The sequence below is a fragment of the Aegilops tauschii genome, chromosome 4 (genome assembly GCF_002575655.3).
Source record: "Aegilops tauschii subsp. strangulata cultivar AL8/78 chromosome 4, Aet v6.0, whole genome shotgun sequence".
NCBI classification, from domain to species: domain Eukaryota; kingdom Viridiplantae; phylum Streptophyta; class Magnoliopsida; order Poales; family Poaceae; genus Aegilops; species Aegilops tauschii.
Window position 1 is genome coordinate 478925577 of NC_053038.3, and position 27670 is coordinate 478953246.

The 27670-nt window shown below is 43.6% G+C and overlaps 2 protein-coding genes across 2 annotated transcripts; both read left to right on the plus strand.

Moving 5' to 3' along the window:
* Positions 1-1221: 1221 nt before the first annotated feature.
* LOC109746964 (tryptamine benzoyltransferase 1-like) lies at positions 1222-2904 on the plus strand. Its single transcript, XM_073497384.1, has 2 exons — positions 1222-1573; positions 1683-2904. The coding sequence occupies exons 1-2, from the start codon at positions 1222-1224 to the stop codon at positions 2624-2626; spliced, it is 1296 nt and encodes a 431-aa protein (XP_073353485.1). The 3' UTR covers positions 2627-2904.
* Positions 2905-8427: 5523 nt separating this feature from the next.
* Positions 8428-11835, plus strand: LOC109746961 (uroporphyrinogen-III synthase, chloroplastic). Its single transcript, XM_020306056.3, has 10 exons — positions 8428-8701; positions 8962-9049; positions 9136-9202; positions 9485-9603; positions 9731-9826; positions 10145-10200; positions 10715-10800; positions 11140-11274; positions 11434-11484; positions 11555-11835. The coding sequence occupies exons 1-10, from the start codon at positions 8504-8506 to the stop codon at positions 11583-11585; spliced, it is 927 nt and encodes a 308-aa protein (XP_020161645.1). The 5' UTR covers positions 8428-8503; the 3' UTR covers positions 11586-11835.
* Positions 11836-27670: the final 15835 nt, after the last annotated feature.

Here is a 27670-nt window from a genome sequence, read left to right on the forward strand (position 1 = left end):
CAGAGGAGAGTTAGGGTTCATTTTCTTGAGTGTATTCCGGTTTTTGTCCTCCATTTAATACATCTTGCCACCTTTTACCTTTAGTTATAACCATTGTATAGTTTTACTCCTTCTTATTATACTTGTCCGATTTTTTTCCTGTTGGATATAGCTTACCACATACACGACCGAAAACCATGACCCAGGGACACACTCTATGTAGCTAAACTAGGTCTAATGCGACACCAAATGACACGAAAATCCAGTAATAGCCTCCCAAGTTCAACACACGTTCGTGCTTTCCCTCTCGCTCTCATCGATGGGCAGTAGACCTTACCGACAACATCCACAGCCGGACTTGACAAATCCGACCTTTTAAACTTCCATGATCACCCTGGACGCGTCCGCGGATACTGACAGTCAAGTCTCAAATTTTTCTTCTCACAACCGGACATCTCAATTAGCATACCTCAAATCCATGCAAACTCATGCAACTACGTAAATGACATTACGCACATCGTTCGGCTACTACATCACAACATGTCATCGGACTACCAAAAGTTGGCATGTTTGGTTATGGTGGAGAAGATCATCCATGACTGCCCTTGCCCTTCCCGGCGCCATTGCCGTCCTTCTCGCGGTAGTACCGGTCAAAGACGTGGTAGAGATCAAGCCGGATCTACTCATCACCGGCGTTGTCCGCCCCGGCGTTGTCCTCCTCCTTCTTGGGTGGCAGTCCGGACATGACACGGACCGCCCGATCCAGCGTGGGCCAATACTGCTGTGGCGGGCCAATACCGACATGGCGAACACGCCCGGCTGCGTCCGGGCACCCCATATCTAACACATATTTGAGCTGGATATGAGAGGTGATTGTCAGCCTGGATGTTTAAGGCCCGTTTGAGGCGTCCGTCTCGGTCCCATTTTATGACCGGACATTCCGTGATTCCGGTTGTAAATGCTGTGAGGTCCCTGACCGACAGGCCGAAATGTCAAATACGTACCCACATCCGTCGAACGAAACCTACTGTACACGGATGGTTAGGTGCAGTGTCCACGTCGTTTTCTCTGCTTCTCCGTGCCATCATGCCGGCCCAACGTGCATGCAGCTACAGCAGTAGAATCCATCTATAAATGGCTCGTGCCTCTCTAATCCGTTCACCAAATTAAGCGCGCGCACGCACTAGAGTACGAATTAACGTAGACGCGTGTAGGTACAGAGAGAACACTACAATTCGACCGATGGAGATCACGAGCAGCACGATGGTGAAGCCGGCATACGCCGTGCCGCACCCGCTCGTCGGCGAGATGGTCCCGCTGACCGTCTTCGACCGCGCCGCCCTGGACATCTTCGTCCCCACCGTGCTCGCCTACCGCGCGCCGGCGCCGTCCAACGAGGCGCTCAGGGAGGGCCTCCTCAAGGCCGTCGCGCCGTACCCTCACCTGGCGGGCCGCCTCGCCCTCAACGATCAAGGCCGGCGCTTCCTTCACGTCAACAACGAGGGCGTGCTCCTGATCGAGGCCACCGTCCCGGTCGACCTGGCGGACGTGCTCGTCGACGGCCGCATGGCCGCAGGCGTCGAGGATATCTACCGGAGGTATTATTTGCTGGGTTTTGCTTCTGTCACGACTCACGTCACGTGCCTTCACATCGCGCTCATGCATGCATGGACTCTGCACAGGTGCTTATATTTTTTATTTTACTTTGCCTACACAGGAGAACATTGGGGCGGCGCTGCTGCAGATCCAGCTGAACAGGTACAAGTGCGGTGGCCTCGTGGTCGGCATATGCTCCCACCATCAAGCCGCCGACGGCCACTCCATGAGCATGTTTTTCACCGCCTGGGCAACCGCTGTACGCGAGGGAAAGGACTTCACCACGCCGGCCCCATTCCTCGACCGTGCGAGAACGTCCGTGCCTCGAAGCACGCCGACGCCGGTGTTCGACCACCGGTCACGGGAGTTCACGTGTGGAGACGGAGACACCTATGCCGTCGTCCCCATGGACAGGATCAGAAACCTCACTCTGCACTTCACGGCCGAGTTCGTCGCCGACCTCAAAGCCCGTGTCGGCGCCCGCTGCAGCAGGTTCCAGTGCCTGCTCGCGCACGTCTGGAAGAAAATCACGGCGGCGCGGGACCAGAAGCCGGAGGAGTTCACCAAGGTGAGGGTGGCCGTGAACTGCCGGGGCAGGGCCGACCCTCCCGTGCCAATGGACTTCTTCGGGAACATGGTGCTCTGGGCTTTCCCAAGGCTTCAGGTCAGGGACGTCCTGAACTCGAGCTACGGCAGCGTGGTCGGCGTCATCCGCGACGCCGTGGCGCGCATCGACGACGAGTACGTGCAGTCCCTCGTGGACTTCGGCGGGGTGGCGGACACGAACGGGGAGGAGCTCTTCGCGACGGCGGCCACGGCCGGCACGATGTTCTGCCCGGACGCAGAGGTCGACAGCTGGCTGGGGTTCAGGTTCCATCAACTCGACTTTGGCACCGGGGCACCGTCCGCTTTCATACCGCCGGACTTGCCTATCGAGGGGCTCATGGTCTTTGTGCCGTCGTGCAAGGCGAACGGCGGCGTCGACCTCTTCATGGCCGTCGCGGAGGAGCACGTCGCCGCGTTCGAGCAGATCTGCTGCTCGTTCGATTGATCGAGATTTATGATCTTGTAGTAGCTATAGTATAGCAGCCATCCCAGTGGCGCTATTATTGCAGGAGTTTCTGTTTTGCAATGCCTTTTCATGTAATGTAATATATGAATTTTATGCTTCAGAAGCGTGTGCTGGCTGTTATATTTGTAGAGATTTATTTGTTCTCAAAAGAGGAGTAAATGAAATCGTGGGCTTGACTGTTAATCTGATTTTGATGGTTGTAGGGTTGTTTAGTTGCATCATAAGACGTTATTTCTGAATTGAAATAGGCCGGTACGTGCAGTGAACATCCTTGTTGAATCGAAACAACTCCTGTTGCTCATTTGATAACTAGTATTTTTCCGCAAACCGTGCAGTCGATTTCAATTGGAAGGGTTACTAGTATTTCAATTGTTTTCAGGTTGTTATATTGGTCCAAGCATGTTCTTCATTTGATAGGTACAGCAGCTCCCCATGACATGAAGACATTGGTTGACTTGCCTGTGTGGAAAATCTGATAAATGCTGCTGGCTACAATGATTAAAAATCATAACACGGTATTAGCTTGTTTCAATGATTTGTAATTGTTGTGTTTTTTCACACGATTTCTTTTTACAATAAAATGTTTGTTTCTATTACGATTTCCGTTCTGATTCGACCACCTGAGTACTCTCCACAAAGTTTGGTTTTCCTATTTTTTTGGGGTGGAGTTTGTTTTCTGTCAGTCCTTTTGTTTTTCACACTTATTTGTATGCATACTTTTTGGGGGGTATTATGTAAAAAAGGAAAAATAACAAACACAAATTAGTTCATAGACCTTAATTGAAAGGAACAATTAGTCAAGGCAAGTTTTCGGCGTTGTGTGTGCTATCCTCACAGAAAGCATATTTATTAGAAAAATGACACCAAAGAAGTTCTACAACGACATGTTAGAGGATATCTAGTTTTGTAGATAAGAATTTGTAGTTTGGATAATCAAATTTGAAATACTTTTATTTTATTTTCATTAATCAAGAACAAAACATAGACCATATATGCCCGAACAACTGCCACCGAATGCTCGTTTAGTTCATCCCTGGCAAAGACGACCGCTTGGTCCCTCCACACCCATCTACGGAGAATGATGGCAGTGCAACCACCCCAAAGAAGTGACTTTGACCTAAAGGAATGTACAATAGTACAACATGTAATAGCTCTCCATATCAATAATACAATAGCCCATACAAAGGTATGTTTGTTAAAGAAAATGCTAGACCTACGAAAGAGGATACGTAAGATTACGAAACGTTCCAAACTAATCTAAACATCCCACCCTGATTCTCAGGGGGGTGGGCCCCTCACTTCCCTAAACACCAATCCAATTCTCCCACGTTGGCTGGTACTTAAACTTAAGTAGTTTCTTTACATAGATGTAGCATTGCTCGTTTGTTAATAGTATATTTTTGGGCATACGGGTTGTGATTATAAGTTACAACATGCATACAACAACAAACCACTGTCTATGAGTTGATCGCAAAAATCCTACATTTTGTCAGTAGAGTTATAAACATTTTCTTTCCATCTCTTCTTCCTCTTTCTTCCACCCCGCCAAAAATTAGGTGGCACTTTTGATAGAAAGCTCGATGTAAAACTATTTGCATGTCCTCAGAATTAGCGTTCTCTATTAAAAAAATAATTAGCAAAAAAATAACCAAAGCACGAAGCCTCGGACACAAATCCTGTGTACCTAAATCCCACTATTTTTTATTTTTTCTCTCAACATGGACACATCCCACATACTATATTTCTCTCAAAATCCATGGAAAATGATACTCCCTCTGTAAACTAATATAAGACATTTTATATCAATACAATCATCTTATATTAGCTTACAGTGGGAGTAGTTATATTAGTTCTCAACATGCATATATTACAACTCACCATCTTTGCCACATCATGAATCCCACTACTTCTACTTCTCCCAGCATGCATGCAAAATGCTACATTCGTTCTATAAATGTTCTGTATTTGTATAATAATCAAATAAAACAAATCATATCTCTTTTCAGTTTTTGTAGTTTAGAGTAATTTTCAGTTTTAATTCTCATATCCAAATTCCTGACAACAAAAATCCAATCAAAATATATTGTAACCAATTTTCGCAGCAACTCACATAGAGCAACTAACTGGAGGTTTACCCCTTGCGGGGGACCTCCAGGGGTCACTTCTGGTGCGTTGGGAGCATGCAAAGTGTCGCGTCTACCCCCGTCACATGTTGCATGCTCGGCGCCCCTCTGGATTTCATTTGTTTTGTTTTTCTGTCTGCGCTTTTGGGTATTAGATGGTACTTTTCAGGTTTTCTGACTTTTCGGTTTTCACCCAGTATTCCCTAGGTTTTGGAGGAAAAAGTCGCGGATTTTTTTAAGCGGAAAAAAATTGTGCTTCCATGAGAAGGACATATTTGCTTCTCGTGGAGGCACACATTTGCTTTCACGAGAAGCACAACTCAGAAAATAAAAAGAAGTCTACGCTTCAATGAGAAGCACATATTTGATTCTTGTGGAAGCAAATATTTGCTTTTGCGAGAAGCACAATTGTGCTTCCACAAGAAGCACATATTTGCTTCTCATGGGGGCACGGATTTTCTTCCATGAGAAGCACAACTGTGCTTCTCAGAAAGGGAGAAAATTGTGCTTCCATGAGAAGCACGAAATTGCTACTCATGGAGGCAAAGATTTGCTTCCACAAAAGCTCGGAAGGGGGGGGGGATTTGTGCTTAAATGCACAAATTTGCTTCTCATGGAGGCACTTATTTGCTTCTGCGGGTGCTTCTCAAAAAGGGATAAATAAAAAAGTGTTTTTGGCTCCAGTTTTTTCTTTTGAGTTTTTTTTTGTAAAAAAAGAGTTCATTGAAACCTATTAATGTGGTATCTAGTTTCGAAGATCTCAACACGAGAAATCCAATGATGAAAACGGTTTGGAATTTGGACGCATGATTTAAGAGATAAAACATTTTGAATAGATGAATCTATGGGGAAAAAAGGAAAATTACCTAGTTGCGACAAGTGGCGCATATAAAATGTGCCACTTGTCAGCGCTTGAGATGGTGAAATGACCTTTGCAAGAGGTAACCCTTAGCTAGTGATTTCGCAACTCACGGGTTGGTTTATTGGGGTTGCCTACGCACCCCAGGGTCAGCATCATATCACAACTAGACCCATAAAATAGCCCACCACCTGACAAAGGCCGTCCTTAACTAGTGATTTAGCAACTCACATGTTGGTTGGTAGGGGAACCAGATGGGCTGGCCCAAGCGCGCACGAGGCCACGAACTTGTTTCTTTTTTTATTTTTTTATTTTGTTTATGCTACCAAATATTATAAACAAATATATTACCAAAAAAACTTTACATTTGAAAAAATGTTAACCAAGCTTTTGAAAATGTCAACTGTGTATAGAGAAAAATGTTTCTCATGTATACAAAATACATGCAATGTGTGTGAAAGATGTTGATCATGTATCTAAAAAATGTTAATCAAGCATTTTCAAAAAATATATTAAGCAAGCATTTGAAAAATATTAATCAAGCATGTGAAAAATGTTAAATGTATATTAAAAATATTGGCCACATATTCCAAAAATAATAATCTTGTATTGTATTTAAATATCTTAAACTTGTATTTGAAACATATTAATCAAGCATTTAAAAAATGGTAAATGTGTATAGAAAAATTATTGATTGTGTATTCAAAACATATTATGCTTTTATTGTACTAAAAAATTATTAAACTTGTATTTGAAAAATATTAAATATATATAGAAAAAATGTTGACCATATATTAAATAAATGTTAATCTTGCATTTGGAAAATGTTAATCGAGCATTTGAAATATGTTAAATGTGTATATTACCAATGTATTAAAAAATGTTAGTGCTGTATTAGAAAATTTTCAATCAAGCATTTGAAAATGTTTAAAATGTGTATAGAGAAAATGTTGACCATGGATTCAAAAAATGTTAATCTTGTATTTGAAAAATGTAAAACTATGTATAGAAAAAAATGTTGACCATGTATTAAAAAATGTTAAACTTGTATTTTGAAAATTTTAAATATGTATTTGAAAAATGTTATTGACATATACGAAAAAATGGAATGATAACCAAAAGAAAAATAGACATTTGTTGAAGAAAAAATGATAATATTGAGAAAGTGAAGAAAATCTAGGAAAAAAAAGAATAATGAAGCATAACGAAGAAAGAAAGAAAAAGTAGTGAAGCAACCAAAATAAAGCCAAAGATCATAAGAAAAAGGAAAGATGAAAACCACTACAATTAAAGAAAAGGAAACATAAAACAAGAGAACCCAAAGATAACAGAGAAAGAAACAAAAAATAAAGAAATAAACTAAAATAAAATAGTGGTAAAAACCGGTAATAATTAAAAGAAAAACGATAAAAAAGGAAACAAAAAACCCCAAAGAAACCCATGAAGAAATGAAAAAGCAAAGAATTCCTTTATTGAGCAAAGAAGAACCCAACATACCTTGTTATCATTGAACGAGTGGGCCCAATACTCTACACGGTCAAAAAATCTTCAGCGAGACGGAAGATACCCTCGCTATAAGTCAGTCAAAATCTTATCACAACCCATAAATGGGCTACCAGGCAAAAAAGGCCACCTGCAACTCACAGGTTGGCTCATCCGAAATCATTGAGCATGGTTAATAATATAGCCAGTTGCTGGCTATATAATTTTGTCACGTCATCTATAGCCAACCTTTCCCTCTCTCACAAAGTGCCTAGGAGCGCATGCTAAAGCCGACTGTTAATCATTAGCCCTCTTCTCTTCTCTCTCCTCTTCTCTCTCCGCCAACTCATCAAAAATATAATATTTAAAGTCTTGCAGCCTGCCTACGTCATCCTATTGTACCTACTCTAATTGAGGAGCACTATTTATAAAGGTCACCCCCACCTCCAGGTTGCGACAAGTGTACGCACTGCATGCGCGCCACTTGTTGCAACCTGGGAGTTTTCTCTTTTTTCGGTAGATTCATTTATTCCAAATGTTTTATCTCTTAAATTATTCGCCACCGTTGGATTCGTCGCGTTGAGATATTTAAAACTAGATCCCATGTTGGAGGTTTTGATAAACTTTTTTTCACAAAAAACGGACGAAAAGACCGAACAGGGAGCAATTTTTTTCCTTTTCTGAAAGAGGCACGATCGTGCCTCTCGCGGAAGCAAATCCGTGCCTCCACAAAGTAAACCCGTACCTCTCGCGGAAGAAAAAAAACAAAGGGCATTTTTTTCCGTTTCCAAGATCATGGGCATGCCTCTCGCGGAAGCAAATTCGTGCCTCTCATGGAAGAAGAAAAACGAAACTGTGTTTTTTTTCGTTTCTGAGAGGCACGACCGAGCCTCTCGCGGAAAGAAAAAAACTAAACGTGATTTTTTCCTTTTCTGAGAAGCACAGCTGTGCCCCTCATGGAGGAAAATCCGTGCCACTCGCGGGAAAAAACGTGATTTGTTAGTGCAATTTTTTTTTTTCAAAATTTTTCTCCAAAAGCTAGGAAAGGCCGGCGGAAAACCGAAAAACCCATTTAAAAAGCAGAAAACGCATGTGAAAAAAACAATCAAAGGAAGCGTGCTGTGTGCGCGCTCTCAGCCCACCTCAAGTAACCCTTGAAGAGACTCCCGAAGAAGCGCTCTTTGATTAGTTGCTCCCTGTTCATCCAGTGAGTACTCCTACTTTCGACCATGATCATATCACTAATTAGGCCCGTAAATAGCCCACCACGCGACAAAGGCCGTCCGTTCGGCAGTTACTCAGCCCAGATCCAGGCCCGCCCACAACCACCGAGTCCAGAGCGTGTCGGCTCCTCTCCGCAACGGAAGCCGCGGGATCGGCCTTCGCCTCCCCATGGCCTTCCATTCCTCGGTCGCTCCCATCCCCTTGGCCCCACCTCCCGGCCCCGGAGCCTTCCACCGAGCCCACCGCCCCGCCGGAGCTCCCCGAGCCGGCGCGCCCGGGAGGAGTCTCGCCGCCCACTCGTCTCCCTCGCCCGACGTCGTGGTCACGCGCGAGCAAGGCAAGAACGCCAAGCTCGTCGCCGCTCTGGTAAGTTCCCTCCCACAGTCTTCCATTGTTCTCCTGGATGGAGCGCGGTGGGCTTTCAGGGAGCGTTGGGGATACCCCTCCTCGTCTTCTCTGTGACACCCTGAGCCGATGTTGGTGAATTCGAGAGGGGACGGCTTTATATGCTCGGCTGTGGAGAGGCGATTTTCCGAGCTGATTTTACATCTCTGGACTGGGGGACTAACGAATTCGGCCAGACCTTGGGGAATCAATCACATCGATTTTGTTATTGGATTGTGCAGGAGAAGCATAATGTGCACTCTCTGGAGCTTCCTCTTATTCAGCACGTCGAAGGGCCTGATGCAGACAGGCTTTCAGCTGTCTTGCGGGGTATGTGGTTCAGTCTATCTTCTATACACTACTTTGCAGAACTTGCAGCCGCAGGGTTTAGTCACTTCAGTATTATGTATTTGCAGATGAAAAGTTTGACTGGGTTACTGTAACATCTCCTGAGGCAGCTGCAGTGTTCCTTGAGGGATGGAAGTAAGATTCAAACATATTGCAGTTATTGTGCGCAGTGTTGCTACACAAATAGAACATATGTCAGTTCACGATTCATTCCACATAGGTTGTGGGCTTGTGGCAGCGCAGGTCCGTGCGCTTTTTGTGAAACAAAGTAGATTATGCGTTTTACGTTTCCAAAGTTTTTTTTTTACTGAACTTCCATTTCTGCAATCAAATTGTTGCTACATGAAACCAGAACAAATCAAACGTCATCTACGACTAGACTACCATATTTGACATTACACGATAACTCAATACCAGGGCTGCTGGAAGTCCTAAGGTGCGAATAGCAGTTGTTGGAGCAGGTACTGCAAGAACTTTTGATGAAGTATTGCAATCCAATGATGGACCCCTTGAGGTTGCATTTTCTCCTTCCAAAGGTATCTTGCCCATAATTTATACTACTACTATGATGTACTGCCCACGCACTAAAGACTTCATGCATCTTGAAGACTTGGAAGTATTTTCAATTATATATGGTACTTATTATATTTATTTCTTCTTCAGCTTTGGGCAAAGTTTTGGCCTCGGAGCTTCCAAGGACTAGTGAGACTGCTTGTAAAGTGTTGTATCCTGCATCTGCAAAGGCTGGCCATGAAATTCGTGAGTCATTTTCGTGTTCATTTAGTTCGCATTTATATGTGTGCTATTTATTTCATCCCCTCTTAAGCCACACGATTTCTGCCTTTCTGTTTTCCAGAGTGAGTTATGAATTATCCAGGCCTGGGCAAATCCATCCATATTATAAATCGAGAATTTCTTTGTATTTTCAGTCTTGTAGTTAAATTTCTTGTTGTTTAAGATATTGTAACTATTTGATCAATTTTGACTCTTTTTATTCCTTATCTTGTTGTCTGTCTTCCACAGCAACTGCATGAAATATTCAGTCTTTCAGTTACTTAGTTTTACCCTGTGATGCAGAGAATGGGCTGTCAGCTCGAGGATTTGAGGTGACAAGACTGAACACCTATTCAACCGTAAGATTTCCACTTATATTCGTATTTAGTTCCTGTTCCATTCTGAATTTGTACATAGAACTTGTATTCTGCATTTTTGAGCTCTTTTCCATTGATCCATGGTACCTACCTTCTTTAGATTGATCTTTATTAAATCCATGGGTACTAATTTTATTCGATAGTAAGCTTCACATTCCCTGAAAAAAAAAAGATATTAAGCTTTATATGAAGGCGACTTTTGTGAAAACATGAGATAATTTCGAACTAGGGCTGGATATTTGTAATTTCTCCCTGTAATTGTAGGTTGGTTTTAGTGAACACTTGAACTCAATGCAGTTGAACCACATAACATGAACCATTGACTTACCTCATGATATTATATCTCTGGCAGCCTTCTTTCCTTACCTGACAGTGTCATATTTGTTTTTTGTAAGGCTGACTGTGGCATTCACGAATTTTACATTATATTCCATGCTTTATGTGTGCATAGACTTGGACTCCTGGTAATTAATGAAGCGGCTGTGTTTACAAACAGGTACCTGTACATGATGTAGATCCACAGATTTTAAAGCTTGCTCTTTCAGCGCCAGTTGTTGCAGTAGCTTCTCCATCTGCACTCCGGTAACTATGTTAACTGTATCTGGCTATTGTTTTCATATATTTTTGTTTACATAATTCTACAGTACTACGTACATTATAAGATGGTGAGCTGAAGCATATGTGCAACAGATCGTGAGATTCTAGCATTTAGACATGAACCCCTGTTTGGAGGAGGTTATTGTTCATACAGAAGAAGCTTACTGATCCACAAGCGCGTCACTGTTTTTCCCCATAGCATGCAGAACTTGTAGCAGGATATTACAGTCCATCTCGGCTTTGTTGATCACTGTAACTAGTTTCATTTCGCACAAAGCTGTGCTTTACTCTCTCCATTTTTTTCGTGGTTTCCTGATGTTGCAGGGCGTGGCTAAACCTCATGTCACGGGTCGACAAGTGGAGCAACTCGGTCGCCTGCATAGGCGAGACGACGGCGTCAGCGGCCAAGAAACTCGGCCTGGAGAGCGTATACTATCCTGCAACCCCTGGACTCGAAGGGTACGGGCGCGCATCATAATCCCTTTTTCTGAACAACGTTATCCCCATTGTTATGGACAAGTCGCTGTTCGTTGGACATTCAGAAAAATGCACGAGGACTTACGTAGCCCTTGACTCTGACTATTGTGCGATGATCGTTTTCCATGTTGCTTTGGGCAGGTGGGTCGAAAGCATCCTGGAAGCGCTCAGAGCCCACAAGCAACCGTCCAAGTGAGGCGTCGGCAGCTCTCTTGAGTTTTCTTTCTCGGTTTCTGTCGTAACCTTCTTTGTTGCTCACTAGGCCCCAAAGTTTCGGAGAGGAGCAGGGTTGATTGACCGGCCGCTGTAGCCTCTACTGTAGTTGGTGCATTTTTCAAGGAACATGTGTTTTGTTTTGTTTCCTGCTAATCACACACACGCTACGCGTGCTTTTGCACCGTGCGTGAAGGGAGCCGGGGCATCATCGGCATGTAAATCTGGTGAGGCGTGCGGTACGGGCACGGCATATGCACAAGTGTTCCCTGATTCACTGCAACTTCTCTTCTTCATTCTTTTTTAAGAGAAACTTTTCCTTTTGGCTAAGACGGCAACAGATGTCCTAATGTTTTCAGGCCCAAATATGAAATTTGGTCTGTGCCCATGAAGGGAAAAAAATGGTAAAGCAGCGCTGTGATTGGCGGGGGGTCTGACTGAGGATAAGTTACGTTGCTTATCTGAAACTCGCAGAGTCTCCGCCGTCTGCACTCCACCACCAAAAGATTCCAAAATGTTTTGAGGGTTACGTAGCTTCTCTCAGCCGGTGACAAGTTCGTCGCAATTCCTTTGGCTCCTTGTGATGAATTATTGGTAGAGTATGTACGTAGCCGTCGGCGTCGTGAGCTAGTTCAATTCAAAGCTTGGATACAGTCCGGTCACCTGGATGGATCCACATCAACTGAGCAGCAGAGAAGGACGACGAGGACAAGTGTTGATTGCTCTGATTAAGCTGCGACCACGCCATGCAGCAGCCCCAAGCCCCCAAGTAATAAACCACCTGGATGGGAACACGTCCATGTCCACAACGCAAGCAGAGCAGAGCACCACATTATAATACAAAAATAATCTAAAAGAAAAGAAAGCCAAGCGCACGTCGACGTCCCCGCTGCAGCCTGCCTGCGGGTCTACCCCTACCCCTGGCTAGCTGATTAATTAAGCAGAGAGCAGAGGCAGGCGTGTTCAAAAGCAGCATGCTAGCATGGCGACGGGCGCCGCCGACAGCGACGGCGACGGCCACTCGCTCGCTCGCTCGCCGGCATCTTCGCAGACGGCTAGACGTGGCTCTGCATCAGCGTGTCGCCGGAAAGCGGCTGCCGCTTCTTTGCGAATATGCGCATGGAAACCGACGGGCGAATTTCGCCGTCCCTTTTCCGGCTGGAGAAATATTCGGCTTTGCATCACGTCGCGTCGTCGCCGAAGGTGGCGGCCAAATCGCGAAAGGCCATGGACCGGAAAAGGGACTTGTTTATTAGTGCTAGTCACGAATATCGTACCACCACGCACCAGATAATCACCAACCTTTTCATTTTATCGGCGCGCAACGCACGCAGCGGCTGTCCGGGGGAGAAAAGTAGGGGTGCTGGTGTACCGTCGACGGCTACGTGTCGCTGTGGGTGAGTGGAGACGTTGATTGTTGAGTGCCGGGCCAAAACAACGCCACAGTACCGTGCTGTTTTGATCCTGTGAAATGTGGTGTGGTGTGGGAATGGCGAGCGGAGTATGTGGTTCTCTCCACTCATCAACTGTCACTATCCGCGTAGTTTATAACTAGCCGGGGAGATTGGCCGGCCACAGGCACGGCGCCTACGTGCGGTTTTCTTTCGAGGAAGGTTTTGGTTTAAGAACGAAAGTTGGTGTACAAAGGCGGCGACCGATGATGCGGTGAAAGTAGCGCAGGAGTAGTATGAAACAAAAGGCAACCAAGTGCGTACAGAAAGGCACCACTCCCCTTGCAGTACTGTTGCTGCTAGTACGTACTACCAGAGCACACCCGAGTCCAAGGTGATTTGCGACTGAAAAGGTTCATTCAAGGTGCCGTGTCGTGTCGTGGCGCCGGACTCGGACAAGGACCGCACAGCCGATCGAGCCGTAGGAGGAGGAAGCGAGATGCCGCTACGATCACTCGCTCGCTCCGCAGACCGCAGGCTAGCTAGACGGCTAGACCCGTCGTGCTATGGCTGTACGTAGGTGCCTGCGCGTCCGCGCGCTAGTGTAGCCCGGAAGCGGAAGGTCTGGTCAGTCCGGTCCAGAGCGCAGCGCGTCCCGGGCTTATCACCTCGCGGTGCAAACACGGGCCGGAGGACGGTGATGGGCGGTTCGGTAGGGTGGTACTTGGGTGGAAGTCGTGGTGGATTTTCCTGTGAATTTCGGCCGCCCGTGTACTACCCGGTGGACCGGCACCGGCACCGGCACCGGCACGGAGCTCCGCGCGGCCGGACGCGGAGTGCATGTGCTTGTGTCTGTCTGCACGGAATGGCGCGTTTCTCTTGCGCTTTTTTGGCAGGTGGTAGCTCTGATTTTTAGCCGTGCCCCCGATTCAGCCACCGATCGAACAAACGAAAAGATGGTGGGTGCTTCCCCAACCGCTACCACCACCGTTGCATTCCATCACAGAGGAGGAAAGATAAGACTGTGGATGGGATATGCAACCTTGTCTGTTATACCTAAGACGGCGAGGAGCTTCAGTGGTTTGCCCTTTCCTCCTGGAAAACGATTGGTATTGCATCGGGCTCCAGGGCCCAACGACCGAGCGCTCTCGCCTCTCGTCCACACGGCCCAGAGCGGAAAGCGACGCCGCACCCCCACCCACGACAAAGCGCGACCAGCGCGGGCCCACCGTCAGATTCGGCGGGGCCCGGCTCCTCGCAGGCCCACCAAATATAGCGCAGCGGTCTCCACGGGATTCCCCGGCCAGTGCCGCCCATGCGGCGCCCACGCCCCGAGACCACAGCCGGCGCGCCACGTCGGCGGGCGAGCGCGGGCCCCGGTGCGGGATCCGGGACGACGGCGACGGCGGGATTCCCGGCCGTTGGATCTGCCGTCCGGTAGGCCGCGTGTCGACCGCGGAGCGGAGGCCCGGGCCGCTTGCGGCGGAGTGTTGGTTCGTTTTCGTTGGGGTGTCAAGTGGTCAAGTGGAGTCGCCATCGTAGCTAGTAGCAGGAGTACCACGGTTTGCCCCCATGAAATTCTCTTGCTGTTTTGGCCACGATTTGGCACGTCGGGACACGAGACGGCATCATGCGAGATTTGGAGATTGGAATTCGGTGCTCCCCTCCCGATGCTGACCGATGATTACTCTGCAGCGGTGCTCGAGGTTCGCTTTGATTTAAAGAGTATATTTTTGCATTTGAATACACCAACAGAGGAATGGGTGGTTCAGGAGTATATATTGTCTCGCTGGATGCTAAGCTTGGAACCCATTGATTAGGTGCAACAAGTTGGGGACATCCCAGATAAAACAAAGTGCAAGTTTTCTTAATACAGCACAAACGCGATGTTTTTTTTTGCGGGTCGCAGATGTTCACATACACGGACTCATCCCTATGAATGCACACCCTGCACCCAAAAATTTGCAGGAGCACGCAAGTGTGGGGGCACTCACCTGCCAAGCCCTCTCGTCGGCTCGATTTACCTCGCGATTCACGAAGTAGTTAAATCCGGCACGAGGGCACAATAAAAAAGAAAATCCCTCAAAAAGCTTTAACTTTTAGCGGTGAAACTTACTGGTTTTGCATCTAAAAATGCTAAATTTCAACAAGTTTCAGAGATATGATTTTAAGCAATATTTTCTGTCAGTCATAGACACAAAATAATAGATTTTTACCAATCGTACCAAGTTTTTAACTTTGAAACTTAACATATTTTTTTAAAAGTCTTCAAAATATATTTAAAATGGATCTTATTTAAAAGCACTGGTCACGAGAAACATGATTAAGAAAACGTAACTTAATTTGGAATTTTTGTTTAAAAGATATAGAACTTTGAAAATCGGAAGCCAAAAAAAAATGACACCAAGGACCTGAGTGCCCCCGCACTTGCGTGCCGCAAATCCTCATCCACCCTACTTCAGATTACCTTTGAAATACTGACCCGACACAATATTTTGAGATTGATTAAGTCGTCACATGTGTGTATTTTATTCCTACTCCATCCGTCCGCGAATGAGTGTACTTCTAACTTTTTTCCTAGGTCAAAGTTTTAAAACTTTGACCAACTTTATAGGGAAAAGTACTAGCATTTATGACACTAAATTAATATCACTAGATCTATTTTGAAATGTACTTTCATAATATACCAATTTGATGTCATATATGTTATGACTCTTTTGTATGTAGTTGGTCAAAATTTTAAAACTTTGACTTAAGATAAAAGCTAGAAGTACACTTATTCGCGGACGGAGGGAGTACTTTTCAAGATCATGTGAATCAAGAGGCCCTGAAAGGGTGATACAAGTGGAGGCATGTTTGGTTAGGAATTAGAACACAAACTAAAGTCGGGCACCCATAGAAAATACTCCCTCCGTTTCTTTTTAGTATGTATATAAAATTTGGTCAAAGTCAAGTTTGACCAACTTTGTAGGAAAAAATATCAACATCTACAATACTAAAGCTATATGGTATGGAAATTAATTTCATGATGCATCTATCAATATTGATTTCATGTCATGAATCTTGATATTTTTTTCTAAAAATTTAGTCAAAATAACAAAGTTTGACTTTGACCAAATCTTATATGCAGACTAAAAAGAAACAGAGGGAGTATATATATAGACCAGCAATGCTAAGAATGCATGGATGCAAGCATTTTTCTTGGCTCTTAATTTTGCAGGTGAAACGGCATTAATATTCTTGATTTAGCGAATGCGTTGATATCGCCTTAAATAGTGGGGCGGCCGACCTGGTTCAAAGCGTATACAAAAAACTTCACTAGCATGGGCGGTGACCGATCCCAACATGAGCTTGGTGGGCCATGCGCCGCATCCTTTTTTTTGCTTAAATACATTGTTTTTCCATGCTATTCTTGAAATACATGTCAAGACTAGATATACAACATGATATACCAAAAACGACAACGCAAAAATAGATATACATCATTAAAGTTTGGAAATGCTAGTACAGCAGATATGCGACACTAATATTCTCTTCAACGACCATGTGTTGTGGGTGTCGTCTTCCCTGCATGTCGAGTTTTTATGTATTATCTGAATACCAATCTAGATCAGATATGCATCCATAACATCCTTGAAATGCTAGTCGAGACTAGATATACCATATACGACATTAATATTCTGAAAACGCCAATCAAGACTAGATATACGTCACTACCATTTTCGAAACGCCGGCCTAGACTAGATATACAACACCAATATTCTTGAACACCATCCCAATAAGATATACCACATTAATGTTCTTGAAACACCAACCCATACTAGATAGGTATTAACATTCTCGAAACCCAAGCTAAGACCTACATCCATAATATTCTTGGAAACACTGTCATTTTCAAATATACAACATTAGTACTCGAATGTAGATGTAGTGAATTTAGGAGTGTAAATCACACGAACATATATGGAACCAATTAGCAGATCTAAGACGGCGGGGTAAAAATATATGTTGCATCAATGGTCTCTTTTCAACACGAATTTCTAATGCAATGACAATATTTTTTTCGAGGAACATCAGGAGCTCTGCCTTTTAGTCGTATATAGTTCGAGTAGGTTATTGGGCCTGACCCATTTCGTTTTCCTTTACAATACATCTAATTTTTAAACATCTTTTCTAACAAGAACTTTTGGGATATGTGTTGATTTTTTTAAATACATGTAAATTTTGCAAAAACATAAATTTTAAAAAATACACTAGTATTGTTTTGTTCAATATGAATCTTTTATAAACATGAGAAGAACATTAGTGTAGTGTCTTCCAAACTGAAGTTGTCTAAAGTGGTCACAATTTTCTATGTGTAGAACAAACTACTTTATAACGTTTGTTTCAGAGTTATACTTTGAAATGCCAACTTCCATGTTGTTTAGACTTCATTTACATTATATAGAATTTTTAAAACAATAAACTCCATTATTGTGCTTGACTCTTGCCAAGGAGATCTTTGAGATTTGTTTCCATTTCTTGTATAAGGCACAAATATACTCAAGACCCTAAATATAAATTTTTAAACCATTTTTGTGCACTATTTAATGTACTCATAGTTCAAATCTGAAATGTATTCACTAAATGCCTAGAAATGAGGTCAAGGCCTTAAATATAGCAAATGAAACCGAAAAAGTGCCAAATTTGAACATGGATGATGATATGGTCCATGTTGGGTGTAGAAAAAAAATCATGGCCAAACATTGAAGCAAATGTTAGCTTGCCTTCAAAGTTAGCGCATTCCCTCTCAAAACCACGATTCTTCCTCGGAGATGGTTCGATTTCTACAGAGTGTATATCAAAACTTTTTTGCATTCTATATTTTTTTACCATGACATACTAAGGTCATATGATGACGCCAAGCCAACTGTCATGTTTTTTAGACTTCATTTACATGTTTTGTGATTAACTCTTTCCACATAGATTTTTAAATTTTCTTTTCATTTCTTGTATAAGACATACAAATACACTCAAGATCCTAAATATGATTTTTCGAACCATTTTTGTGCATTGTTTAATGTACTCATAGTTTAAATTTGAATTGTATCTATTAAATGCCAGAAATGCACATAATGACTTAAATATAGCAAATGACCCGGGAAAAGTGCTAAATTTGAACACGGTGGATTCTATGGTGTATATTGAGTGTAGGAAAAATATCAAGGTCAAACGTTGAAGCAAATGTCAATTTGCCTTCAAACTTGGTGCATTCCCACCTGAAACCCTGATTCGTCCTTAGAGATGGTCCAGTTTCTAAAAAATGTACATCACAATTTTCATTAAACCTTCTCAATATTTTACCGCAACATACTGATGTCAAATCATGACAACATGCCAAGTTTCATGTTTCCAGACTTCATCCACATTTTCTAGAATTAAAACCTATGTTCAAGAATTCATCCGAGTAACTAGTTAACTTGCCGATTAATCCCTGCTCATAGGGTCCTCGAGTAGTTGATAAACTGGTAAATTATCCGATTAATGGATTAACTTGCTGATTAGCATATTAGTCCCCTACTCGCCGGCCAAGCGAGCAACTACCAGTTAACGATTTCCTCAACAATAAAACACCACTAAACTCCATGTGTGTGCTTGACTCTTGCCACATAGACCTACAAAATTTATTTTCACCTATTGTATAAGACATACAAATATACTCAAGATCCTAAATGTTCAAACCATTTTCGTACATTGTTTCATGTACTCATAGTTCAAATTTGAATTATATCCATTAAATGCCTAGAAATGCACTAAATGACTTAAATTTAGCAAATTACCCTGGAGAAGTGCCAAATTTGAACACGAGAAATTCTATGGTGTATATGTTGGGTGTAGAAAAAAATCACGGTCAAACGATGAAGGAAATGTTAATTTGCCTTCAAATTTGGTGCACTAAACTACATGTTTGTGGTTTATTCTTGCCACATAGATCTTTGAAATTTCTTTTCATTTCTTGTATAAGATGTACAAATATACTCAAGATATAAATTTTCAAACCATTTTTGTGCACTGTTTCATGTACTCATAGTTCAAATTTGAATTATATCGATTATGTCTAGAAACGCACTTAATGAATTAAATGTAGCAAATGACCCCAGGAAAGTGCTAAATTTGAACACAATGGTGGTGTATAATTAGTGTAGAAAACAATTCTAGGTCAAACGATGAAGGAAATGTCAATTCCACTTCAAAGCTCTCATCTTTCCTCTCAAAATCATGATTCTTCTTTGGAGATGTTTCGATTTCTAAAGAGTGTATATCTAAACTTTTCTTAAACCTTCTCATATTCTTACCACAGTATACCGAGGTCATATAATGACACCATGACAAGTTTCATGTTTCTGAATTAGAAAACCAATAAACTCAATGTTTGTGAGCGACTCTTGGCACAGAGATCTTTGAAATTCCTTTTCAATTATTGCATAAGTCATACAAATATACACAATACCATAAGTATGTTTTTTCAAATTATTTTTGTGCACTATTTCATGTACTTGTAGATCAAATTTGAATTATGTTAATTAATTGCCAATAAATGCACTTAAGGACTTAAATATAACAAACTAACTCGGAAAAGTGCCAAATTTTAACATTGAGATTGCTATGGTTTATGGTGGGTGCAAAAAATAATTCAAGGTCAAACGATGAAACAAATGTCAATTCACCTTCAAACCTGTCGCAAAACTATTTTTCTTTGAGAAAAACTCATGCAAGACATCACACACGGTTGGTTTTTAAAACAGCCCGTGATGTAGCCTGTCATGGCAGGCTACATCGCACACACATTTTTTTAAATAAAAAACATGTGCAAGACACCACACACGATTGCACGTTTTATATTGTGTGCGATGATATGGTACAACACAGACACTTTTTAAAAAAACTAAGCGCATGACATGACAAACGGTTGCGTTTTAAAAATTGTGTGCGATGCATTGCATGCATAACTTTTGCAAAAATCGTGTGAAAGCATCACCCACGTTTGCATTTTTCAAAACCTTGTACAGTGATATGCTACATCGCACACACATCTTTTGCAAAAAATGTTTGCATGACATCACACACAAATTGCGTTTTCGAACTGTGTATGATATTACGACTTCACACACACATTTTTGTTCAAACGTGTGTGATCTTGCATACAACACAATTTGGTCAAAGGGGGTGTAATAGGTGTGTGGTCTTAGCCCCGTTCTGCACTAGTGTTAATATCTTCATACATGCAAATTGGGCTCACAAGCAAATCATCGTATTCATAAACCAATATTTACAATTTTCTTTAGGACACAAACCACGAGAAAATAAACACTTATACAATTGCCTATAAGACATGGCCAGGTTAGTTTAGTCGTCACGCCAACGAACGCAGGCGGCCAAAAGGCAGATCACGTGGAAGGCAATAAAACAATGTTTAAAAATGTATCATGTCATTATCTAAGGAAATGTCTCATGTGGCCAGTTCCTTATAAAAGCAATTTGGGATAAGAAAAACGGCTTCAAGCATGCATGCGTACCGCAAGCATGATATACAGTATATCGGCAATCGGCTCCCTGTGAAGTTGACGTGAGATTAATAAAGGAGCCGATAGAGATTCGTGGTTTAGCTGCCAGATTCCAAAGGATTCTCCACGGATATACAATATGGCAGTTCTAGTAACCATTACTCTCCAAATATTATAAGCTCCTATACGAGAAATGCTTCAATAATTATGTGTGGTGGTCACGTTCGGCCAATCATAGAAAAGGCTTCAATAATTCGGTGTGACGAACTGGCGATCAGTGAGATCCTAGAATGAAAAGGTTTCTGGGCCCTCAGAAAGATAACGGAAAGCATCCGGCAAAGAAAAACGGAAAGGAGAAAAGGGGTTTTGAATCCAATGATTCGTGTATAGAAAGCTAGCTCTTAAACTGTGGAATTAGTAGGTTTAGTCTTCACCTAGTGACAATTAGAAAAGGCTTCAACAATTCCTTGTGACGAACTGGCGATCAGTGGGATCATACAATGAAAAGGCTCCTAGCACTAGTAGAAAACAGGGCTTTAGTTCGGGCCGTGCCAGCCTATTAGTCCTGGTTCTGCACGAACCGGGATCCATGGGGGACATTCGACCCGGTTTGTAAGCCCAGGGGGCCGGCCGGGGCCTCGTGGGCATTGGTCCCGGTTCGTGTGGACCCATTTGTCCCGGTTCTAGGCACGAACCGGGACCAATGGGCCTAGCTCCTGGCCCACAGTCATTGGTCCCGGTTCGTGGCTCGAACCGGGACAGAAGATGGAGCTTTAGTCCCGGTTCAAGCCACGAACTGGGACAAATGAGTTGCCTATATATACCCCATCGCCGCGGCAGAGCATTCCACAGTGCTCTGTTTTTTGCTGCCCGGCGAGGGGGAGGGCATTGGGTGCTGTAGCTCACCTTCTATGCACATGAGGTGTTCGATGAAATGCCCGAGCCACACTAGTTAAGCTTTCTCCTCTCGAAGCTCGATCTCCGAGCTTCATTTTTTCCGAGATTTGTCTAGGTTTATATTAGCGGTCCGTCACGCCCCGTCCCCGTCTTCACCGCCGTCAACCGCCCGCGCCGATCTCGTCGCCGGCACCACCGTGGTGAGCCTCTTGTTCTTATCTTCTTTCTGAAAGAAAAAAAATTCTTACTTTACATAGATACTTGTCTAATTTTCTTACTTTTGACACACATAATTATATATAATGCACTTAGATGAACCGGCAATGGATGTATGGTGACGGGCACACCTCCGAGTACATTAAGGGCGTGCATGATTTTCTCGAAGTGGCTGAGGCAAACAAGCAGAATGGTTTTATGTGTTGTCCATGCCCTAAATGTGGGAATACGAAGTCTTACTCTAACCGGAAAATCCTTCACACCCACCTGCTTTACAAGGGTTTCATGCCACACTATAATGTTTGGACGAGGCACGGAGAAATAGGGGTTATGATGGAAGACGGCGAAGAAGAAAAGGACGATGACAACTATGTGCCCCTGGATACGGTGATGCTGCAATGGGGGAAGCTGCTGAAGATCAAGAGGAACCAGACGATGTGCCCGATGATGCTGCAACGGGGGAAGCTGCTGAAGATCAAGAGGAACCAGACGATGTGCCCGATGATGATGATATCCGCCGGGTCATTGTCGATGCAAGGACGCAATGCGAAAGTCAAAAGGAGAAGCTGAAGTTCGATCGCATGTTAGAGGATCACAAAAAAGGGTTGTACCCCAATTGCGAACATGGCAACACAAAGCTCGGTACCGTACTGGAATTGCTGCAGTGGAAGGCAGAGAATGCTGTGCCTGACAAAGGATTTGAGAAGCTACTGAAAATATTGAAGAAGAAGCTTCCAAAGGATAACGAATTGCCCGACAGTACGTACGCAGCAAAGAAGGTCGTATGCCCTCTAGGATTGGAGGTGCAGAAGGTACATCCATGCCCTAATGACTGCATCCTCTACCGCGGTGAGTATAAGGATTTGAATGCATGCCCGGTATGCGGTGCATTGCGGTATAAGATCAGACGAGATGACCCTGGTGATGTTGACAGCGAGCCCCGCAGGAAGAGGGTTCCTGCGAAGGTGATGTGGTATGCTCCTATAATACCATGGTTGAAACGACTGTTCAGAAACAAAGAGCATGCCAAGTTGATGCGATGGCACAGTGATGACCGTAAGAAAGACGGGAAGTTGAGAGCACCCGCTGACGGGTCGCAGTGGAGAAAAATCGAGAGACAGTACTGGGTTGAGTTTGCAGGTGACCCAAGGAACGTATGGTTTGGTTTAAGCGCGGATGGTATTAATCCTTTCAGGGAGCAGAGCAGCAATCACAGCACCTGGCCCGTGACTCTATGTATGTATAACCTTCCTCCTTGGATGTGCATGAAGCGGAAGTTCATTATGATGCCAGTTCTCATCCAAGGCCCTAAGCAACCCGGCAACAACATTGATGTGTACCTAAGGCCATTAGTTGAAGAACTTTTACAGCTGTGGAATGGAAACGGTGTACGTACGTGGGATGAGCACAAACAGGAGGATAACCTGCACGCGTTGCTGTTTGTAACCATCAACGATTGACCCGCTCTTAGTAACCTTTCAGGACAGACAAACAAGCTTAAGGGATACCACGCATGCACGCATTGTTTAGCTGACACCGAAAGTATATACCTGGACAAATGCAGGAAGAATGTGTACCTGGACCATCGCTGATTTCTTCCGACCAACCATCAATGTCGAAAGAAAGGCAAGCATTTCAAAGGCGAGGCAGATCACCGGAAGAAGCCCGCCATGCGTACCGGTGATCACGTACTTGCTATGGTCAATGATTTACACGTAATCTTTAGAAAGGGTCCCGGTGGACTAGCTGTTCCGAATGACGCTGAGAGACGCGCACCCATGTGGAAGAAGAAATCTATATTTTGGGACCTACCCTACTGGAAAGACCTAGAGGTCCGCTCTTCGATCGACGTGATGCACGTGACGAAGAACCTTTGTGTGAACCTGCTAGGCTTCTTGGGCGTGTATGGGAAGACAAAAGATATAGTTGAGGCACGGGGGGACCTGCAATGTTTGCACGAAAAAGACGACATGCCTCCAAAGCAGTATGAAGGTCCTGCCAGCTACGCTCTTACCAAAGAAGAGAAGGAAATCTTCTTTGAATACCTGCTTAGTATGAAGGTCCCGACTGGCTTCTCGTCGAATATAAAGGGAATAATAAATATGCCAGAGAAACAGTTTCAGAACCTAAAGTCTCATGACTGCCACGTGATTATGACGCAACTGCTTCCGGTTGCATTGAGGGGGCTTCTACCGGAAAACGTCCGATTAGCCATTGTGAAGCTATGTTCATTCCTCAATGCAATCTCTCAGAAGGTGATCGATCCAGAAATCATACCAAGGCTAAGGAGTGATGTGGCGCAATGTCTTGTCAGTTCGAGCTGGTGTTCCCACCATCCTTCTTCAATATCATGACGCACGTCCTAGTTCATCTAGTTGACGAGATTGTCATTCTGGGCCCCATATTTCTACACAATATGTACCCCTTTGAGAGGTTCATGGGAGTCCTAAAGAAATATGTCCGTAACCGCGCTAGGCCAGAAGGAAGCATCTCCATGGGCCATCAAACAGAGGATGTCATTGGGTTTTGTGTTGACTTCATTCCTGGCCTTAAGAAGATAGGTCTCCCTAAATCGCGGTATGAGGGGAGACTGACTGGAAAAGGCATGCTGGGAGGGGACTCAATAATATGCAGGGACGGGCATTCTTGGTCTCAAGCACACTACACAGTTCTACAGAACTCTACCTTGGTGACCCCGTATGTCGATGAACACAAGAACAGTCTGCGCTCCAAACACCCGGAGCAGTGCGACGACTGGAATACATGTGAACACACCAGGACTTTCAGCAGTTGGTTGGAAACACGTCTCAGAGGTGACGACACTGTTTGTGATGAGCTATACTCGTTGTCCAGGGGACCATCTTCGACTGTATTGACTTACAAAGGATACGAGATAAATGGGAATACATTTTACACGATCGCCCGAGATCAAAAGAGAACCAACCAAAACAGCGGTGTCCGCTTTGATGCAGCAACCAAGATGGGAAAGGACACATATTATGGTTACATAGTGGACATATGGGAACTTGACTACGAACATGATTTTAAGGTCCCTTTGTTTAAGTGCAAATGGGTCAATCTGTTAGGAGGCGGGGTACAGGTAGACCCACAGTACGGAATGACAACAGTGGATCTGAATAAGCTTGGGTACACTGACGAACCGTTCATCCTAGCCAATGATGTGGCACAGGTTATCTATGTGAAGGACATGTCTACCAAACCGAGAAAAAGAAAAGATAAGGAAGCGAATACATCATACGATGAGCCAAAGTGCCACATAGTTCTTTCAGGAAAAAGGGACATCCTGGGAGTGGAGGGCAAGACAGACATGTCTGAAATTATGAAAAGTTTCATGAAATTCCTCCCTTCAAAGTCAGGGCTGACCCAAGCATCCTGATAAACGATGAAGATTATCCATGGTTACAGCGCAATAAGCAAAGGACACAAGCGAAGAAAAAGTGAAGACTTTCTCTCCACAACTATTATGATGATACCATGCCAACTTTCAACCTTTTCGTAGTTCATTTGAAATGCCTGTTGTAACAGACGAGTTTCCGTATGAAATCCTGATACTTCGAAAGAGATTGTCCGTTTTTCAGAGTTCATTTGAAATGATGATACCCTGCTATGTGGGTGAAATGATGATACCATGCCAACTTTTTTTCAGAGTTCATTTGAAATGCTTTTCAATTTCAGGGTCATATAGCTCAAAATAATCAGTAAATGTATGAAAAATAACAAATGAAGTCAGAAAGGGATGAAAATTGATGATGTGGCTTTGAATGGTGCATTTTGAACACACAAAAAGTCAGGAGTTCAAATAAGTTTTAAAAAATGAAATCCCTTTGTAAAAGACGATTTTCCGTATGAAATCCTGATACTTCGAAAGAGATTGTCCGTTTTGTACACGAAGTGCATCCAGTTTTTGCCGTAACCCTCTCAACTTTCTTGCACATGCTATGTGGATGAAATGATGATACCATGCCAACTTTCAACTTTTTCAGAGTTCATTTGAAATGCTTTTCAATTTCAGGGTCTTATAGCTCAAAATAATCAGTAAATGCATGAAAAATAACAAATGATGTCAGAAAGGGTTGAAAATTGATGATGTGGCTTTGAATGGTGCATTTTAAACACACAAAAAGTCAGGAGTTCAAATAAGTTTAAAAAAGTGAAATCCCTTTGTAACAGACGAGTTTCCGTATGAAATCCTGATACTTCGAAAGAGATTGTCCGTTTTGTACACGAAGTGCATCCAGTTTTTGCCGTAACCCTCTCAACTTTCTTGCACATGCTATGTGGATGAAATGATGATACCATGCCAACTTTCAACCTTTTCAGAGTTCATTTGAAATGCTTTTCAATTTCAGGGTCTTATAGCTCAAAATAATCAGTAAATGCATGAAAAATAACAAATTAGTCACAAAGGGTTGAAAATTGATGATGTAAGTAGAAACCAAACAAAATAAAATAAAATTTAATAAAATATATAAGTAGAAACAAAATAAAATAAAATAAAATAAAATAAACTTTAATAACATAAATAAAATCAGCAAATGCATGAAAAATAACAAATGAAGAATCTTCATAAAGAATTATTTTTGTTAGAAACTTTAATAGCAAAAAGAATTATCATAAAGATTTCTTTTGTTAGAAACTAAAATTGGAAAATTAATGGCACTAACAGAAAGTTTATAATTTTTATTACCTAAAACCAAAAAAAAACAGAAAAACTAGTAAGTATTTTGCTGTAAGTAGAAACAAAATAAAATAAATAAAACAAAAAAGAAAGCAAAAAACTGGAAAAATTTAATGGCACTAACAAAAAGTGTATAATTTTTATTACCTAAAACCAAAAAGAATAACTTAAAAACTAGTAAGTATTTTGCTGTAAGTAGAAACAAAATAAAATAAATAAAACAAAAAAGAAAGCAAAAAAACTGGAAAGAAATTAAAAAAAGTGCCACCTACTGGGCCACCACGGCCTGCATACGACTAGAAACCCACTACTAGGGCCAGGATGCAGGCCCGCAGTAGGCCCAATAGGCCCACAAGCACAAAGACTGGATTTAGGCCCGTAAGCCTGCAGTAGAGAGGAGCTCGAAGTGGTCGGATCGGCGGGGCTTATAAACCACTCCGAGCCCCTCTCGGCTAGCGAGGTGGGACTAAACATAGCACCGCACCGCGCCAGTTCCAGCACACGACCTTTGGGCCCGGTTTGTGCCACCAATCGGGACTAATGGGTGGCATTGGTACCGGTTCTTAGCACCAACCGGGACCAAAGGTCTCTGTTTCCCGCCCTTTGGGCTGCTGAAAAGAGGCCTTTGGTCCCAGTTGGTGGCACCAACTGATACCAAAGGGGTGCATTGGTCCTTGTTGGTGCTAAGAACCGGGACTAAAGCTTCATGTATATAAGGCACACTTGTGAAAATTTTGGATTGCATCTTGCAGTTCACCCCCGACGACGCGCGTGGAGAGGACGCCGCCAGGCTGCCAGACGCCGTCGCCGTCGCCCTGCCCTGAGCTCGCCGTCGACGCGCCGCCGCCCCCATGCTAGTGCTCGCCGTCGACGCCCTCGCCCCTGCCCTACCCCGAGCTCGCCGTGTCCGCGCCGCCGCCGCGCCCCTGCGCGCCCTGCCCCGAGCTCGTCGTCGCCACGCCACCCCACGCCCCTGCCCTGCCCCGGGCTCGCTGTCAACGCACCGCCCCGCGCCTGTGCCCTACCCCGACGGTGCGCGCCGCCCCTCCCCGTTCGGTCCGGCGGCCGGTCCCCTTTACCTCTCTGTTTTGTTCATACAAGTTTTTTCGTTCATATTATGCTTTTTTTGTTCATAGATGATGATATATATGATTTTTTTTGTTCATATGAATGCATGGATGTACATAATGAGATGAATGATCAATTTTTTTGTTCATATATGTTTGTTTAGGTTGTAATTAGTAGATATCGATTTTAGGTTAGTGCATTTTAGGTTAGTTGATTTAGTGCATTTTAGGTTTTTGTTGTACTTTTAGGAAGAAGGAAGAAGGAAGAAGAAGAAAAAGAAGGAGAGGAAAAAAGATAAGGGTCGGACATGTGATGAGGGGGGACGTCGGACATGACATGAGGGGGGATGT

What these genes read in the sequence shown, in the direction of transcription:
- LOC109746964 (XM_073497384.1), top strand. Translation starts at nt 1,222, where the DNA reads ATGGAGATCACGAGCAGCACGATGGTGAAGCCGGCATACGCCGTGCCG. An exon ending in AGGCGTCGAGGATATCTACC is followed by an intron (nt 1,574 to 1,682) that starts GGAGGTATTATT and finishes TTTTTTATTTTA; the next exon opens with CTTTGCCTACACAGGAGAAC.
- LOC109746961 (XM_020306056.3), top strand. Translation starts at nt 8,504, where the DNA reads ATGGCCTTCCATTCCTCGGTCGCTCCCATCCCCTTGGCCCCACCTCCC. An exon ending in GCTTTCAGCTGTCTTGCGGG is followed by an intron (nt 9,050 to 9,135) that starts GTATGTGGTTCA and finishes ATGTATTTGCAG; the next exon opens with ATGAAAAGTTTGACTGGGTT. An exon ending in GTGTTCCTTGAGGGATGGAA is followed by an intron (nt 9,203 to 9,484) that starts GTAAGATTCAAA and finishes ACTCAATACCAG; the next exon opens with GGCTGCTGGAAGTCCTAAGG.